Source organism: Vombatus ursinus, unplaced genomic scaffold (assembly GCF_900497805.2).
Source record: "Vombatus ursinus unplaced genomic scaffold, bare-nosed wombat genome assembly UNPS02005459.1, whole genome shotgun sequence".
NCBI lineage: Eukaryota > Metazoa > Chordata > Mammalia > Diprotodontia > Vombatidae > Vombatus > Vombatus ursinus.
The window spans coordinates 14,856,853-14,874,473 of NW_020945237.1; the positions used below are offsets into that span (position 1 = coordinate 14,856,853).

Here is a 17,621-nt window from a genome sequence, read left to right on the forward strand (position 1 = left end):
GGAAGGGACTGTAAAGATGATCTAATCCAACCTCTTTGTTTTCTAGATGAGGAAACTGAGGCTCAGAAAAGTTAGTTGGCTTATCACACAGGGAATCATTGGTGGAGGCTTCTCATTCAAGAAGATTTCTGATTCCAAATTCTGAGCTTTTTTCATTACACTGAGATGGTATCCAAGGATATCTTTTCACCTTTATCTTTTTATCTGATTTGGTATTTTATTTGCTCTATCTAGTTGATATTCTGATTGCACAAAGACATCTGATTTTGAAATAACTATTAACACAGGTAACCAGTCATTTCCTGATGAGATAGCCATTTTCATTTTTTGATGCTATCAAATGTTTGGCATATGGTTGACATGTTATATTCCCGATCCTGGTACTCTTGCTGTATCAACATATAGTTTCTAAGTTGTATACAGTCTTTCTTTTCTTATATTTTCCAAGATGCTTTCCCCTGTATATTCTTGTGCCCATTTTCTCATTGAAACCACCAAGAATCAAAGAGGACATTGACTTAACTGGGAGGGCTTTGTAAAGTTTTCAGATAATTTCTCAATTTCTTCATTCTCATATGTTTTACATGACTGCACATACATAATTTGCTTACTGTCTAAGGGAGGGGAGAGATGAGGGAGGAAGAAAACTTGGAACTCAAAAAAAATTTTAAACGAATGTTAAAATTGTCTTTGCATGTGATTGGGAAAAATAAAATGTTATTCAAAAACAGTTCTTCATTCTCTGAAATGATTGTTGGCATATGATCTACAAATATCTTCATGGTGTTGTGTATCTTTATTCTCATCATGAGTAGGGCAAGATGAGCAGACTAAGGTTCCCATTTTACTTTTGAGCACACAATGGGATCGACTCTGCCAACTTCTCTATTCCCTACCTGGAGGGGAATCTGACAGCTATTCTTCCCATTACCTGAAATTTCTTTATATCTTCTGATTTTACTGATAGACTATGTGTAGTGGATAGAGCTCCAGGCCTGGAATCAGGAAAACTCATCTTCCTGAGTTCAAATCTGGCCTCAGATACTTCCTAGCTATGTGATCCTAGGCAAGTCACTTAACCTTGTTTGCCTCAGTTTCCTCATCTGTAAAATGAGCTGGAGAAGGAAATGGCAAACCACTCCAGTATCATTGTCAAGAAAACCTCAAATGGGGTCACAGAGAGTCAAACATGATTGAAAAATGACTGAACAAGACTTGTTATGGATGGACTGAAGTTTCTCTCATAGTGCGTTAATTTCTTGGTCATTGGACAGAGTACGTTAAAAATATGAATAGTGAATGTTTATCTGTACCACATTCCATTATAGCACTGCTGTCAGTGTAGAAGAGTTAAAGGATTGCAGAAGATTGAGATCTGTTTTGTATTTTTATCTGTTTCGTGGGTGACCAGGCCTAAATAGTTTAGTACCTGGCTGGCAGTCTTTGGGTAGTGTGCCTCTCCAAACTATAACTTAGACAGGAGATAAGAGTCAAACACTGGAATCATATTCAAAATCTTTCTGGCTTGGTAGCTGCTAGAACCTAGACTAACTAGTTAGCAAATTTCTTCAGAGGAAAAATATATATCTGCTAAGAATTTAATCTAACTCTGTCATACAAACCTCCATATCGCAAGTATTTTAAGGATATCAAAAAGCAAACTAAACAAAAACACAATGTCCAAATACAGTTTTTGCTTTATGAGCCATTTTGTAAATTTAAATAAAACAGTAATGTTTATAACTTTTTTTCAGACTAACTAAACATTCAGTTTATCTCTCAGCATGTGCTCTGTTCCCACCAAATGACATAGGTTTCCAAAAAAAAGTATGATTGAGTAGTTAAGTTAATGACTGATGTAAAAAGTCCCTGAACCAAGTTCACTAGCTGGTGATCAGCAAATGTTTAATATTCTAAAACTCTATTAAGATACTTTTTACTGGACCAGCTACCTATAAATAATAAACATTTACAAAGAAATAAATAGAAAATTAGAGATATAAAAACCAAGTAGAATGTGAATGCCAGAGGATGAAAGATAGAAGACTTTTTTGCGAGGATTAGGGCATTATACTATATTCTTAGAAGATAATTTAATATAGCATAATAAAATATCCTTTTTAGTAAACAGAAGACATTTAATTAACATATAGTTTCACATATTAACTTCTTACTATTTATTGGTCATTGGAAATATGTAACTAGAGTTTAGAAACATTAAGACAGTAATACTGAAAGTTACAAATAAAAGAACTAGAATATTCAAATCCTCTAAATTTTTAGTGGTAGCCTGTTAGCCCTTTTCCTTAGAGTAGTTAGAAATCCCTCAAGAAACATTTTTAAAAACCATATATGCCTTTATTGATATATATTTTATTTTTATTGATAAATTCTCTAATGTTTTTCTTGGAGAGAGGAGGGGCCATTTGTAATCTTAAAGAACAGCCTGGGGGCAATTAGGAGTAAAATGACCTGTCTACAGTTACACAGCTATATGTATCAAAGGTAGGCTTTGAACTCAGATCTTCCTGACTTTGAGGCCAGCCCTATGCTTGCTACCCCAAACTGCCTCTTGGTCTCACGGAGGCCCTTGATCTGGGCTCCGTGAACCTTTTTAAAGATATATTTTGATAACTGCATTTTAATAGAATTGGTTTGTCCTATATGTCTATGTGTTCTACTTAATACATTTAAAAACATCATTCTAAGAAGGAGTTCAAAGGCTTCACCAGACTTCCAAACTGAATTTAATCATTTCTGAAAATTAGGTTGCAAAGCTTTTCGATCTCACCTAGATACTAGCAGTTGAACTCAAATTCATGATTTTTTTCAAAGTAAAAATATCTGAGGTTAAGAAATAAAGGCATTCTTTAACAGGCTAAGTACAGTACATGCTGTGTAATATGGTAGAAAGAACAGTGTTCTTGGAATCAGAAGACTTGAATTTGAATCTGCCCATCTCTGCCACTTACTAGCTGTGTGACCTTGGGCAAAATACTGTGTGTCTTTGTGCCTCAGTTTCCTCATTTGTAAAATAAGAGTAACAATATCTATAATATCAGCCTCATAGAGCTGAGAGGGAAGTGCTTTTTAAATTGCAAAGTGATATGTAAATGTGAATGATCATTTTTATTTTCCTAATTTCAAACAAAGATTTGTTGTTTTTGTTGGTCAGTTGGATCATTCGTGTCCGACTCTTCGTGACCCCATTTGGGGTTTTCTTGGCAAAGATACTGGAGTAGTTTGCCATTTCCTTCTCCAACTCATTTTACAGATGAGGAAACTGAGGCAAACAGGGTTAAGTGACTTGCCCAGGGTCACACAGCTACTAAGTGTCTTGAGACCAGATCTGAACTCATGTCTTCCTGACTCCAGGCACCAAACTCTGTCTACCGCACCACCTAGCTGCCTCTAACAATGATAAACTATTCCAATTATTATCGTTAGTCCCAACAACTTTTTTCACATGTGACTTGACAATACTCTTTCAGTGGAAACTCCCGGTTCATGACCATCTCCTGTGGCCTTTGCTATAAATAAGGCCAAAGCAGTTTGTGGAGTCCCTGGAGATTATTGGGCTGGTGGGGTTATGGTGCTCCAGGGCAGAGTGGAGAGATGAGCTAATTTGCCTCCAACAGCACATTGGAGGGGCTGGATCCCCATATGCCCAGTTGACATGATCTGCTAGAGAGTATATTAAGAGTATATTTTTATATTGTATATTTATATAGAGAGAGTATATTAAGTATATTTTTTTCCTATGAGAGACAGTGTAGTGTAGTATATAGAGAACTGGCTTTGGATTTGGATTCAAATACTACTTCTGACATATACTGGCTCTGTGTCCTGGTCAACTCTCTAAGACTCTTAAATTGCAGAGTAACAGAACCTGCATTGGTAAAGGGACTTTCCTCACCTGGAGTTCCCTACCCCCCAAAAAAATTCCGATATGAAATAATTTAAAGATATAGGAAAAATAACACTTGCATATAACAACAATTTTCAAAAGCTGCTTAATAGAAGTTACTTTTACTTTGATGACTTTTTCTTAAAAAAAAAATATCAAAAGAAAGCCCTGTTTTACTGTTTTCCCAATAGACATTAAAAATGTGCTTTCTGCTGATTAAAAAAAATCATTTCTTACTAGACCAAAATGAGACATTTCCATGACATTTTGAAGAAATCAGGCTTAAAACTGAAAAGTGAATATACAATACATGGGAAACAAGGCACAAACAATGGGCCCAGACTCTGGCTCCTTCCCCTCCGTCTTTTCTTCCTCTACACCCTCTCTCGGACAGTCTTATCTATTCCCAGAGCTTCAGCTACTACCCCTTGCAGAATATTTTCAAATCTACACTTTCTCTCCTAACTTAGCTCCAGATCCACATGCCCAACAGCCTTCCAGCAGGTGCCATCTGTAAGTCTTCTTGGAACCTCAAGCACAGCATTATCCAAAAGGGGGCGCTTTCTCCCTCGGAACCAGTCTTTGATCCCAATTTCCTAAGTGTGTTCTGGTGCCATTTTTCTCATGATGATGCAGGCTTGAAAACTCAGGTCATCTTTGGCTTTTCCTCCTCCTTCATTCACTTGCAGCCAATTGCTAGGTCCTGTTAATGCTACCTTTCAACCATCTTTCATGTTTGTTCTGACTTTCCATTCTAACTACCACCATTCTAGCGGCATTGTAGCAGCCAGGGCAGCTGAAGGAAGAGGAGTGCAGGACTTGAAATCAATGGACTTGGATTCAAATCCTAGCTCTGATATTTCAAGGCTATATGACTGTGGGCAAATCACTTAACTTTCTTCAAATCTCATTTTCCTCATCCATAAAATGGGGATAGTGATATTTGAACTATCTACTTCACAGGGTTGTCATGAGTCAAGTGCTTTGTTAAACCACAAGTGAAGTGCTTTGTAAACTGCATGATGTTATTGTCGTTCAGTTGTGTCCGACTTTTCGTGACCCCATTTGGGACTTTCTCGACAAAGACACTAGAGTGGTTGGCCATTTTATAGATGAGCAAACTGAAGCAAACAGAGTTAAGTGACTTGCCCAGGGTCACACAGCTAGTAAGTGTCTGAGACCAAATTTGTACTCAGGTTTTCTGACTCCAAGCCCAATGCTCTATCCACTGAACCACCTAGCTGCCCAGAGGCATTATATACCTCTGAGTTAGTTCAGGCCCTCATTGCCTATTGAAGCTAGGAGGCTTAGTAGATAACTGGACCTGGAGTCAGAAAGACCTGAGTTCAAATGTGTCCTCAGATACTTACTAGCTGTATGACTCCTGGACAAGTGAGTTAATCTCTGCCTCAATTTCTTCAACTGTATAATGGGGATAATAATAGTACTAACCTCCCAGGATTGCTGAGAGGATCAAATGAGATAATACTTGTAAAGTGCTCAGCATGGTGCCTGGCACATATAGTAGGTGTTTAATAAATTCTTGTTCCTTTACTGCTACAGTCTTCTAACTCATTTCCAAACTTCTCATTTCTTCTTGCTCTAATCTATCTTATATACACCTACCAAAGTCATCTGCCTAATGTAATTCTGAAAATGCTACTCCTGTTCTCAAAACTCTTCAATAGCTCCTTAGTACCCACCCAATAAGCTGTTTATCTGGGCATTTAAGCACCTCAACAATATGGCACCAATCCACTACTCTTTATTATATTACTCCACTCACATAATCCACTCTCCTGGCAAACTGGACTATTCGCCGTTTACAAAACTCATGTCATGTGTTCCTGCATCAGTACCTTTCCTAACACCATCTCCAACACATGCACACTCTGTGGTTTGCCTCTTCTGGAAGTTTGCACGCTAATCTGTTGTGTTTTTTCCTCATTGATTGGAAGACTCTTCCATACTCAGCTTTGGTTCCTTTCCTAACCTGTAAAAACCATTTCTTCCCACCAACTGCCAGGGCCTGAGCAACTATGGCATACATAATCACAGATTCCCAGCATTGGCAGGAACTTTAGGTACCTCAAAAACCATCTAGAACATCCCATATCTGGACAACACATCCCTTCCACAGCATACAACTGATAATCCCACCTTCATTTGAAGACATCTGGAGAGGAAAAAACCATTACCTCTATGGGCAATCCATTTTATGTCTGTAACTCAAATTGGGAGGAAATTTCCCTAGCCCCCCAATACCTCAAGCTAAATTCATTTTTCTTCAGTTTCCACTTATTGCCCCAGGTCTGCCTTCTGGGGCCAAGCTGAATAAATCAAATTCTTCTTCCACAGTTATCAGGTCCTCTCTAAGACTTCTCTTTTCCAGGTCAAACATCCCCTACTTCTTCAAGTGGTAGCTATAGGTATCCAGGTGGCACATTGCATAGAGCACTGGGTCTGGAGTCAGGAAGATCTGAGTTCAAATCAGGCCTCAGACACTTACTAGCTGTGTGACCCTGGGCAAGTCACTTAACCTTGTTTGCCTCAGTTTCTCCATCTGTAAAATGGTGATGTATAAAATGGTTATAATAGCATCTATCTTGAAGGGTTGTTATAAGAATCAAATGAGGTATTTTTAAAGCATTTAGCATAGTACCTGACACATTGTAGGTGCTGTATAAATGCTTATTCTCTTTTCCCCTTCCCCCTTCAAGTGATGTACATTCTTTGTTATCCTACTAATCTTTCTCTGAATTTGTTTGAACTTGTGGATACTCTTCCTAAAATGTGGCCCCCGAAACTGAACATAATACTCCAGGTGTGATATGACCAGGAAAGAGCATAGCAAAACAATCATTTCCCACTTCCCAAACTCTCTTAAAGCAGCCTAAATGTGCATTAGCTTTTTGGGCAACCATGCTCCACCCTTGGTGCATAGGGCACTAAATCCCATTAAATCTTAGGCAAATGGTCAGGTAACTATGATTTCCCCAACTCATATTCATTAAGTAGGTTGCTTTCCCCCTGAGTCCTGGCCAAATGCACACCCTATTATCTAGTGTGTGGTCTTTCTCAAACCCTGACCCAATTCAGTCTAGTCCCTAGCTAACACTGCTGTTAAATTTGATTCAATTTAACAAATCCAGTAAACATTTATTAAGCCCCCACAGTATGCAAGAAATGGTCTGTGTCAGCCACCCAGCCTGGCTTGAGCCACTGCAGGTAAAGCTGCTTTGCCTAGTGACCTCAACTCCCTTCCTGACTTACCGAGGGGGTCCTGCGCAGACTCGGCCTTTCTTCATGGTGTGACTTTGGAGTTCCTCTAAAGGACTGGGGAAGAGAGAGAAAGAAATAAGGATATAATGGTTTCCTGGAGAATCTAGGGAAGAGCTAGTGTGAAGAAAAGTGAGGGAAGAGATAGAAAAAAGCAGAAAAGGTCGGCGTTTCAGGATCTAAATGCATGATGGCCAAGCTACCTATCTATTTCTTTGGTGTGATTGGCTCATTTTCTCACTTTCCAACATGGGCCCCTCCTACTTTTCCAATCTTCTTACACCTTTCTCTTTTCCATGTACTCCTCCATCCAGTGACACTGGCCTCCCAGATGTTCCACGAACAAGACACTCCATCTTTTGGCTCTGGGTGTTTTTCTCTGGCATGTTGTCTCCCCTATTAGATTGTGAGCTCCCTGAGGGCAGGGACTGTTTTTGCCTCTTTTTGTATCCCCAGCACTTGGCACAGTGCCTGGTACATAGCAGTCATTTAATGTTTATTGAATGATTAATTTGATTGATGAAGACAAAACCTGAATGAGAAGAAGTAAGTGCTCAAGGAGATGGAAAAGTAGCAATGTAAGGCAGAGAATAAAGATACAAAAGAAGAAACTGCAGGGATTATGAGTCTGAGAGAGAGAGAAGAAGAATCTTAGTAGAGTAGAAAATCCTGGCTAATTCATATTACCTGACGGTCTGTCTACCCCACAGTCCTTTCCCATGGCCTGGCACTGTGGATCGAATGGAGCAGAACATGTTGGCTCATCCGTATTCCCCAAGGACTATATCTACCTCATGGTTCTATCCCATGGCCAGGTGCTCTGGGTATGTATGAGTGGAGTAAAGCACCCTGGTTTATCCATATTCCCCAAGGGATTGTCTACCTTGGTCCTGCCCAATGGCCAGGTGCTCTGGGTATGTATGAGTGGAGTAAAGCATCCTGGTTTATCAATATTCCCCAAGGGATTGTCTACCTTGGTCCTGCCCAATGGCCAGGTGCTGCGGGTATGTATGAGTAGGGTAGAGCATCCTGGCTCATCCGTATTCTCTGTGGTTTGGTGGTATACACGTCCCTGTTCCGTGAGAAGGATGGCATTGGGGGCTTTGACTGGAATGTCAGAAGAGCGCATCGTCAGGAGTTAGCAGACAGACAAATCAGTCACCCACCTTGGCACCAATGCCTTCAGCTTCCAAGAGCCTTCTTGTTTCTTCGATGGCTTCCTTTTGTTGGCCATACTGTAAAGACAAAGGTCAATGTTGTAACTGACACTTAGAGGCTCTTTTGGGAATAACAAGAGGGCTTTGAGGTCTCGTCTAAGGGATGCCATGAAGAACAACCATGTAAAGCTGGAAGGGTAAGCATCCAGATTCACTGGACAGTGAACAGTGTGACCAGCCAATAAATTGGCAAGGATTTACTAAGGGCCTACTATGTGCCAGATGCTGAGTTTGGTACTGGAGATACAAAAACAAAAATACAAGATATTCCTTGCCCTCAAGGAATTTATATTCTTCTGGAGGAGATGACCCATACAATCCTTAGGTATATACAGGATAAATGTGGGGCAGCTAGGTGGTGCAGTGGGTAAAGCACTGGCCCTGAAGGCAGGAGGACCTGAGTTCAAATCCAGCCTCAGACTAAATACTTGACACTTACTAGCTGTGTGAGCCTGGGCAAGTCACTTAACCCAAATTGCCTAAAAAAACAAAAAGGAGTACCAGGATAAATGCAAAGTAATTTTGTGGGGGAGGCTTCATATAAAAGGTGGAAATGTGACGTAAACATGACAGCAAAGAAGGAGGTGGGATTGGGACCATTGCCATTCTAAGAGGAAAAGGGGAAGTAGAGCCCTGGGCCTGGAGTCAGGAAGACCTAAGTTCAAATCCTGCCTCAGACACTTACTAGCTGTGTGACTGGGCAAGTTACTTAACCTCTTTTTGCCTCAGTTTCCTTAACTATAAAGTGGGGATAATAACAGCAAGTCCCTTGCAGGGTTGTTGTGAGGATCAAAGGAGACAATATTTGTAGAAAGCACTTAGTACTATTCCTGGCACATAGTAGGTTCTATATAAATGCTTATTCCCTTTCCCTTTCCCACTACTACTTCAATAAAATAATACCTCAAGGTCTTATCAAGGCATAGGGCTCATCCTATCTTTAGGGCTACACCACCTGCAGGTTTAAGTAGGTCCTACCAAGCAGAAAACCTTCAAGAATGGGACCAGGGACAGGCTATATGGCTGAAACTGGAAAATTTGCCTAGCTCTTAGGTTCTTAAAGGTCCATTGCCAGATGGTTGGCTACCAGGTCTTGACTTTTTTTTCCAGCCACAACAATGCATGATTAGATATATAAAATACATAATGTGTTTTGCAAACCTTAAAATATATTTATGGGCTATGATGATGATGATGATGATGACAATGATGCCTAAAAGTCTACTAGGGTAAAGAGGTGTTGTGATATTCATCGGCAGAAGTATACACATTGATCAAACCAGGGATCCCTGAAATATAGAATTGTGTCGAGCAAGACAGAGTTCAGAGAGTTCTCTAAGGGCAAGCCCACTGAAGGAAGTCAAGTACAGATGCTGAACATCAAGTTCTTCGGTGACAGGCCCCACTAGGACTTGTCCCAGAAGACTGTCAACTCCCTAGACCTGGAGTTGGGCAAGGTGGTGCTCAAGAGATTCAGCAGCCTGAGGATGTATGCAGGAATTGGTGAGCACATCGTTGGGAAATCTGCCTTCCTCGTGTGGAGTGGTTGTGGTGACATTGGGGAGAATCTGGTGGAGCTTCTGATCAGCTCTTGCAAGACTGCCTCAGCTGGTTGAACTGCTGCTCATTATCCTTTCCTTCTCTCACACTCGCTAGGATGGGAAGTATTACAAGTCTAGCACTGATCCCAACAAAGCTGGAGGCAAATACGATAACTGTGCCAAGAATAGATCATATAATCCCCATGGACCTTCATGCTTCTCATATTTGGGGTTGTTGTTGGTTTTTTAATATCTCAGTAGATAATCTGTATGAATATTAGCTTATGTATCATATTTTCATGGAACCATGAGACCACAAATTTAGATCCAGAATGAACGTTAGAAACCTTGCAGTTCAACCTTCTTACCCCCTACCCCACATTTTATGGAAGAAGAAACTGAGGCCAAGAGAGTTGAAGTAATTCACTTGAGCACCCACAAGCAGTAAAAAATAAAGTTGGGCTTTGAACTAAGGTTCTTTGACTCCAAATCCAGTTCTCTTTCCACCGTTGCTATCATTCATTCATATCAGTTGTGTCCAACTCTTCATGACTCCATTTGAGGTTTTCTTGGCAAAGATACTGACATGTTTTGCCATTTCCTTCTCCATCTCGTTTTACAGATGAGGAAACGAGGCAAACAGGGTTACGTGACTTGCCCAGGGTCACACAACCAGTATCCCAGGTTAGATTTAAACTCAGATCTTCCTGACACCAGGCACTGTGCTCTATCCATTGCACCACCTGGTTGCCCTTTCCATACCTCATACATTACTATAACATCTGTATGCTAAGGAATCATATTAGGAGGCAGAATGAGGTAGGTAGTTGTAAATGCACTGGAGTTGGTCAGGGAACATTTGGGGTTGTATCTCACCTCTGACACTTATTAGCTATGTTATCATGACAAGTCATTCATGGGTCTTGGCTTCTTCAACTATAAAATGATGATAAGTGATACCTCAAGTACTTATCTACATTATAGGCTAGTTGTGAGGGATAAATGAGATAATGAATGCTCAGTCCTTTACAGACTTTAAATTATTTTCTATTAAATTATGCTCTATTAGTGTCAGTTATTAGAACTTTAATACTTTTGGCCAATGCAGCAATTGTTTTTGCTTAATAGTACTTTGTTACAAGGGAATTACTGAGGTGGGGAAAGGATAACAATGTAAATAAAAACCAATGAAACCTTTTTAAAAATAAATAATGAAGTCAAATATGCCCAGATCATCCTCAAATCAAATATAAACAAACAAAAAGTTTAGGTGTCCAAATAGTCTGAAGTACCCAGGTGAAAGGGGCAGCTGGGTGGTGGTCTGGAGTCAGAAAGATCTGAGTTCAAATAAGGCCTCAGACACTTACTAGCTGTGTGACTCTGGGCAAATTACTTAACCCCTATTTGCCTCAGTTTCCCCTCTATAAAACGGGGACACACTGGAGAAGGAAATGGCAAACCACTCCAGGATCTTTGCCAAGAAAACCCCACGGACAAAGGCATGTAGAGTCAGATGTGACTGAACAACCACACACAGATGCCGCTACATGGCACAGAAAGGGGAGGTGTGTTCAGAGCCCCTGCTTAGCCTAACAGATGGTGAATAGGGGGCCAGCACCCAAGAAATCAACTGCTCTTCTTGGAAGTAGCCCCAGTGCTCACCATACCTGTTTGCTTGGTTCTGTCCAGCCTTGGACCTGCGCCTCTTTGGTCTATCCTCCTTTTAGACTAGTTACTGTTTGCCCCCAGGACTGCTTCCCATGGCCTCCTTGGTTATGTGGTCCATTAGAGTTCGAATGAACTTTTAACTCCTGACCGCCCTACACATTGGTCCCATGTATAGTCAAAGCTTGTGAACTCTGACAGTGAGATTCCCTTTAATAGTCAATCAGTAGAATCAGTTCATAACAAAAGACATTGACTAAGAAAACATAGTAAAGAATGATAGGTGCAAAGCATTTCTCCCATAAACCTTGGGAACATTCTCTCAGACAGATCATTACAAGAGCAGACAAAAACAGAGTGAGTAGTGAGATGTAGATGTTGGGAATCTGTGTTGCTGCTATGGGGGCCTCAGTGTCTTTCTTCTCTGCACGTAATACTCTGTCTCCCAATTGCCAGGGTTAGTTCTCTCTTGAATCCATTATCTGCTGTCTTCTTTGCTACCAGGTGTCACACTCCTTAAAACTACTTTCTCCCTCAAGGGACTCCCACTTTGTCTCTGCTCCCTGCTGTGCCTTAAACTCTGCCCAATTAACTTCTGAACTGATGGATGGTATGTCTCCTATGGGGTGAATTCCTATGTGACATTGCTGATTAGGGAATAGGGAAAGGAGAGATGAGAAGAGGAAAGGAGAGGGGAGGAGAGGGGAGTGGAGGGGAGGGAAGGGGAGGGGAGGAGAGAGAAACTCCCAGAATCCCCTGCTACCTCCTGATATCGGCTTGGGAGTCATACTCTAAGGAGATGCTCTAAGACTGAATTGACCCAAACTCTCCAACTACATAAATTAATCCAGGGCTGGCAGGTTTGCTACTTAAAGGCCTCCAGGGGCATGGTTAATTTTCAGCCAGCCAATACCAAGCTTCCTGTCCAATTTAATCCAAGAAATTTTTTCTTCCTAAGTAAGGGGACACAGGGAAGAGTCTTTACAGTTAATTTAACACTTTGTTATCATATTAATGACTCATTACCTCTGTTGTCTGACCTTTGTTTTTTGTGAGTAGATAAACTGGGGTTGGGGGGCTGGCAATCACATGGTAAAAAAAACCACAGTTACTCCCCATAATAATATCCTTCACTCCCTCTCCCAGAGAGTCATTCCACATGACAAATAGTTTTTTTTAAGAGAGGACAAAAACTCAGCACAACTGATCAAAAGGTTAAAAAAGTTTAAAGGGGCACCTAGGTGGCACAGTGGATAGAACACCAGCCCCAGAGTCAGGAGGACCTGAGTTCAGATCTGGCCTCAGACACATAACACTTACTAGCTGTGTGACCCTAGGCAAGTCACTTAACACCATTGACTAGCAAAAAGAAAAAAGAAAAAAAAAAGAAAAAAGTTTAAAAACATGTGCAATGTGTAACATCTGAGGACCTCCTGCCTCCATAAAGGGGTAGTTTGGGAGTATCTTTGCATATCTCTTTATTTGAGTTCTGCTTGATCTTTATAATTTTGTTATATTTACTTTTGGTTTTTTAGTTTGTAGATGTTCTTCTCAATTATATTGTTGTAGTTACTGTGTATATTGCTTTCTTGGCTCTGCCTACTTCACTCTGCATCAGTTCATATAAATCTTCATGTACCACAATTGTTCAGTCATTCCCAAAAAATGGACATTGTTTCCAATTCCTAGCTATCACCAAAAAAAATGCTGTTGTAAATACTTTGGAGTATATGGGTGATGGCTTCTTTGGAGTTTAAATCTCTGCTTTGAAGGGTATAGACATTTTAGGCCCTTTATCCGTATAGTTCCAAATTGCTTTCCAGAATAACTGTACTGCTTCATAGCTCTACCAACAATGCACTGCTGTGCATCAGGATCAGGAGATTTTTCTCCTTTGGTAATTCTTTTATAGCTAGATCTATTTCCTTTTCTGAGGTTTGATTAGTTAAGATCTCTATTTGACTTCTGATAGTCTGGGTATTTTATATTTTTGAAGGCATCCTTCTATTTCTGTTGTGTTCTTAGTTCTGTTAGCATATAAATATGCATAAGATGTTCTGACTATTCTTTTGATTTCTTCTGGTTTAGCTGTGATTTCATCTTGCTCATTTGCTATTTTATTGATTTGATTTTCTGATCTCTTCTCTTTAACCATATTAGCTAAGGGTTTATTAATTTTGTTAGTCTTTTCAAAGACCAGCTTTTAGTTTTAGCTATCATTTCTATGTTTTTTTCTGTTTCTAGTTTATTTCCTCTCGAATTTTAATATTTCTTACTTTGTGTTTATTTTAGGTTTGTTTTTGGTTTTCTAGTTTTTAAAAAAATGAATATTCAGTTCATTAATCTTTTCTTTTTCTATTTTGTTAATTTATATTTGTAAGGATGTGATTTCTTCCCTGAGGACTGCTTTAGCTGCATCCTACAAATTATGGTGTGTTCTGTCATCTTTATCATTTTCTTTTTACATAATTATTGTTTCTATGATTTTGTTGACCTACTCATTATTTAATATTTTATTGTTAAATCTCCATTTGGGTCTGTGTCTTTTGTTTGTGGTCCCTGAATGAATTACTATTTTTATTGTATTATGGTCTATAAAGGATTTTTCACTATTTTATTTTATATTTTTACATTTGTTTCTGATACTTCTGTGCTCTAATACATAGCCAATTTTTGTAAAAGTTCCACGTGGTGCTGAGAAATATGAAAAAGTCTTTTCATGCCCCATTTAGAAGATGACATAAATCTTTTAGCTCCAGTTTCTTCAGCAATTTGTTCAATTCCATATTTTCCCTTCTGTTTATCTTTCTGTTTGACTTATCATCAAAAACTGATAGATATTGAAGCCTTCTGTCACTATTGTGTTATTGTTTACATCTTCTTGAAGTTCAGATAATGTATCCTTTATGAATTTAGATGCTAAAGCATTAGGAGCATATAAGTTTATTATTAATATTGGTTTGTGACCAATGGTTCCTTTTGACATAATATAGTTTTTTTATTCCTTTTTTATCTTTTGAAAGTTTGTTTTTCCTTTGTCAGATAGCATTATTGCAAATCCTGTTTTTTTGAATTCACTTGATGTATAGTAAAATGTTTTTTATTTCCTGTTTTATTTTGTGTATATTTTTTTTAATGTGCTTCTTGGAACAGACTATAGAGTTTTTTCTCATCTAATCTGTCAATCTTCTTCTTTTTATTGGATTATTTAATCCATTCACATTTAAAGTTATAAGAGGTTTATGTTTTCCTCCATCCATCTCTAATATTTTTTCTTTCCAAATTATGATTCCCCCTTTCTGCTGTAAACACAATATTATATTCCTTCAGTTACTTTAATCTTTTTTACAAAGTGGTCCTATTACTGCCAGCTCTCTTCCCTTCTCCCTTGACATCCTCCTCTTGCTTGTTGCCCTTTCCTTTTAGGGTTTTAGTTCTTTTTCTCTCCTGCTTTTATCTGGTTATATAATTCTTTATCCTATTTTTTCCCTCTCATTCAAGTAAATTCCCCCTTTCTCTCTTCACCTTCAACTAGTCCTGTTTATTAGTTTTCCAGATTTCATTTTTGCACCCCTTTCCAAAAAGAATTTCTCTCACTCTGTTCATTATCCATCCTCTCTGTCTACTCTAGACCCTTATTCTCTGATTCATGGCCCCTATATCTGATCTCTTTCTTTTCTTTCTATTCCTCATACAATCAAAGCTTACATCATATCCATTCTAGGTTCTTCCCTCTAGACCCTTTCTGTCACTACCTTGTAGGACTTGCCCTGTGGATTCCCCTTTTCCATTGTGCCTCACTTTCAGAACAATGCCAATTATTGCAGGTGTCAGAGAAGACATTGTTTCATAGCAGGGCCACTGCCCCCTCCAACATCCCTGATTATGCAACCCACCATTGATCTATAACCTTCCTTGATTACTTTTACCCCACATCTGCCTCAAAATCTCACTTCTGGGTCTATGTTCTCACATTCCCCCAGGTGCCAGTTGTCCTCAGGGATTCTAACTCCCCTTCTCTCAATTTAGGATAAATAGATTTTTCAAGCACCAAATTTGCCAGCCACCCTCAGTGTAAGATCCCTATCTCCCTTCACAGACCATCTCACTTCACTCATAGGAGCATTAATCAGTGAAACCCCCTTCCTCTACCAAAATAAGGTCTCATTCCTTCCCCCCTTCAAACCTTCCCCCTTCTTCTTACCCACTCCCTTGCATCTTCTTTTCTTTCTGAGACTACAGGGGTCACCTTGCCCTCATTGTTAGCCCTTGATTTGATCGCAGGACATCATACATTCCTCTCCCTCCCCCTGCTCCTCTCTTCTCCTTTCACGTACTCTACTCTCCCATGTTGTAATTTGGTCCTACCAAAAAACAAACAAAAATACATTGATCATCCTGCAAGCAAGATGTCACCAGTTCCTGTCCATTATAGGTCCTCTCTGATTCTTCACTGTTAACTCTACCAGATTTCTGCCTTCACTATTGCCTCCCTGTGTACATTTAGAAAGAAGAATTTTACTGATCTCTCTGCTGTCACTTTGTTGCTGTTGCTGTTCTTACCTGCTACCCTTATTTACCCTTATTGAGCATTTGGGTGCTCAGAAGCAAATAATCTCTGCAGTCATAGTTTTCTTCCTAAAGATGTTTCAAACTCTTCTTTGTTATTGAACATCCATCTTTTTCACAAGTGATTAAGCTCAGATTTGCCGGGTAGATCATCTTGGGTATATCCTAAGTTCCAATGCTCTTCAAAACACATTGTTCCATTCCCTCCTACATTTTCTACTGGGTAAAAAATAGTCTTGTGTTATTTAATTGTTCTTCTCTTTGCATCTGAAGGCCTTTCTCTGGTCACTTGCAGAGCTTGTTGTTTCTGAAATGAATTGTTAAATTTAATGACTATGTGTCTTGGAATTTGAAGCCTTGGATGTTTTTTTTCTGGAGGTGATCTGTGAATCCTTTCAACTGGAATTTCACTTTCTATATTGAAAACTTCTGGACAATTCTCTTCTATTATTTCCTTCATTATGATGTTAAGGTTGTTTTGTCCTCTCATGTTCTTTGGAAGACTTATGGTCATTAGGTTGTCTCTGCACATCCTATCTCTGAGATCAGTATGTTTTGCTTGCATTAATATTATTGTTCTTTGCTTCTATTCTTCTAGATTGTATTTTATTCCTGTGTATTTGCAATCCCAACCTATTTTTCTCTCTTTTGTTTCTTTGGTGAGACTTGCCATTGCAGATTCCAGTTTTACTATTCTGCCCATTATTTTTTCTGTGCGGGACATAAATTCTGCTTTCATAATTCTCGTTTTTCTTTTGAACCATTTGGAACAGCATGTTGCAGTTCAATGGTCCTCTCAAATTCCATAGTCCTTCTATTTTTCCTGCTTTTCTCATTGGTTTATCTGTTTACATTCAAAGTCTTTGAGTTTTCTTCTTCCCAAAATATTTGGTGATTTCAGTCTCCATCATCCCCCTTATTTTCCTTATGATTTACTTTCTGACTCCTTCCCCTCTGATTGTGGTTTCCTTGGGGGCTGGGTCTCAATGCATCTCAGCCTCCTCCCATGTTGAATAATACACAGTTCACCAGCCTAGGTTACTGCCTGAAGCGACTTTTGGGTGATCAGAATTAGTCCTACCTGGATGCGGTGCTCTTTCCTTCAGGCTTAGTGGAGTGTTGCACAGCCCCTCTCTATACCTCACTCCACCCCCACAAATTGTGTCCTGTCCTAGTGTCCTGTCTTGCTCCTTCTGTTCCTGAATTCTTTGTCTTGGTACCTTTGCAGCACTGGTGCTACAGGGTTGTTGGCTTGGCTCTGGCTCTATTGGTGTTACAAGACTGTCCACCCTGCCACTGGCAGTGCAGAGCTTTGCAATGCCCTGGGCAGTCTTTTGTGGCCATGGCAAATTTTCATGAAGCTAGGGTATCTGTAGCACTGGAAAGAGGGAGGGTGGAACTGGGTATGGGGATTTTGTTGTAAGCATCTGTCAGGTCCTTGGC

At 39.6% G+C, this 17,621-nt stretch overlaps 1 protein-coding gene across 1 annotated transcript in view; it reads right to left on the bottom strand.

Moving 5' to 3' along the window:
* The window catches only part of CUNH10orf67 (chromosome unknown C10orf67 homolog), a 111,457-nt gene that overhangs the window by 45,333 nt on the left and 48,503 nt on the right, over positions 1–17,621 (bottom strand). Inside the window, exons 9-11 of the mRNA XM_027847864.1 lie at positions 8,353–8,421; positions 7,165–7,243; positions 4,484–4,503 (exon numbers count right to left, since the gene is read on the bottom strand). Of these exons, the coding sequence (XP_027703665.1) occupies positions 4,484–4,503; positions 7,165–7,243; positions 8,353–8,421 (168 nt within the window). The remainder of the gene's footprint in view (positions 1–4,483; positions 4,504–7,164; positions 7,244–8,352; positions 8,422–17,621) is intronic.